We start from the raw sequence: 1233 nt of genomic DNA on the forward strand, positions 1-1233 counted from the left end.
ATTATTCATTTCCTATTTTAATGTTTCCTAAAGTTTAGTAAGTCTTTTATAACTAGGAGTTCTTGTGTTTAGGGTAAGGGTATTGCTTTTGAATCTGAATTCAATTTTATTTGAGTATTTTCTCTCGAGAGTTGTATCCGATGACAAAAAAGGTGCTCCGGCTGTAGCCCCGTCTGAGGTGGTGTCTATCTTTGATGTTCCAACCGCTCCCCACCGTCCTGCAGCTCGCTGCCATTCCAGCCACTCCAGCGATCCAACAGCCGCATCCCTGCCTTCCTACTACTCCTCTAGGTACCGCAAACCCCTCTGCAGCCTCCCTGCAGATCGCGCCCCATCTACCCATCCAAAAGCACCGCAAGTCTCCGGATTCCATGCTGCTCCTCCAGCCTGCAGTCAATTCTCCTGTAGCTTCTCTGCAGGATTGTTGCAGCCTCCCCTACTACACCTCCAGGCCACCGAACATCCCCACCTGCAGCTTCCCTGCGATATCCACAGCCCCTGCTACCCTCCCGGATCCTCTACCGCCTCCCACACAGCAGACCGCCGTCCCTTCCGACTCTCCCAGCACCTCTCCCGCCACGGCAGCACTTCCACCTGCAATCCAAAGCACCTCACGCCTCCCTCACAGCAGGCTGCACCCCTTCTCCGACGTCCGATCCACTATCGTCTCCCTTCCAACAGGCCCCAGCCATCCCGAGGCTTTCCCTAGTGCCTCCAGCCGCTGCAAACTTTCGTCCTCCGCTCCTCGGCTTCGACCGCCCTTCTTGCCTCCGCTCCTCAGCTTCGACCGTCTTTTCCGCCGCCTCCGGATCCCATCTTCAACAACGTCCCCCACTTCCTCCGGCTGCGTTTTGACACCTCGACGAGTGCTAAGTCACTTTCACCCGATATCGCTTCGGCCTTCACCGCAGCCCCTGAGCCGGCACCATCCCTCCGGACTCCCTCCTAGTCGAGCTTGTGTATCTTTATATTTTGAGCTTTTTTCTTGTAAAGTTTTGCTTTATGTTTGATTTGCGCAGTGCATTTCTTTCTTTTGAGTCATCGTTGTAGCCGTCTCTTTAAGTTATTAAAAAAAATGTGTCTTACGTCGCGGTTTGGGTTAGCTCCGATATCTGTGTGTGTGTGTGTTTGTGCGTCTGTGTGTGTGAGTGTGTGTATCAAGGTATGTATCTATATATATATATGTGTCTATATCTATATGTATCCATATTTGTATGTATATATATCTACATA

General features: G+C 51.3%; 1 protein-coding gene across 1 annotated transcript; it reads left to right on the plus strand.

Annotated features, from left to right (window-relative positions):
- Positions 1–194: 194 nt before the first annotated feature.
- LOC110035144 (hepatitis A virus cellular receptor 1-like) lies at positions 195–959 on the plus strand (the record flags this gene model as incomplete). The annotated part of the gene is made up of 1 exon (XM_020739385.1): positions 195–959. A coding segment is annotated over exon 1 (765 nt), but the record flags the coding sequence as incomplete, so codon positions are not given.
- Between the last annotated feature and the right edge of the window lie 274 nt (positions 960–1233).

Source organism: Phalaenopsis equestris, unplaced genomic scaffold, assembly GCF_001263595.1.
Source record: "Phalaenopsis equestris unplaced genomic scaffold, ASM126359v1 Scaffold196386, whole genome shotgun sequence".
Classification (NCBI taxonomy): domain Eukaryota; kingdom Viridiplantae; phylum Streptophyta; class Magnoliopsida; order Asparagales; family Orchidaceae; genus Phalaenopsis; species Phalaenopsis equestris.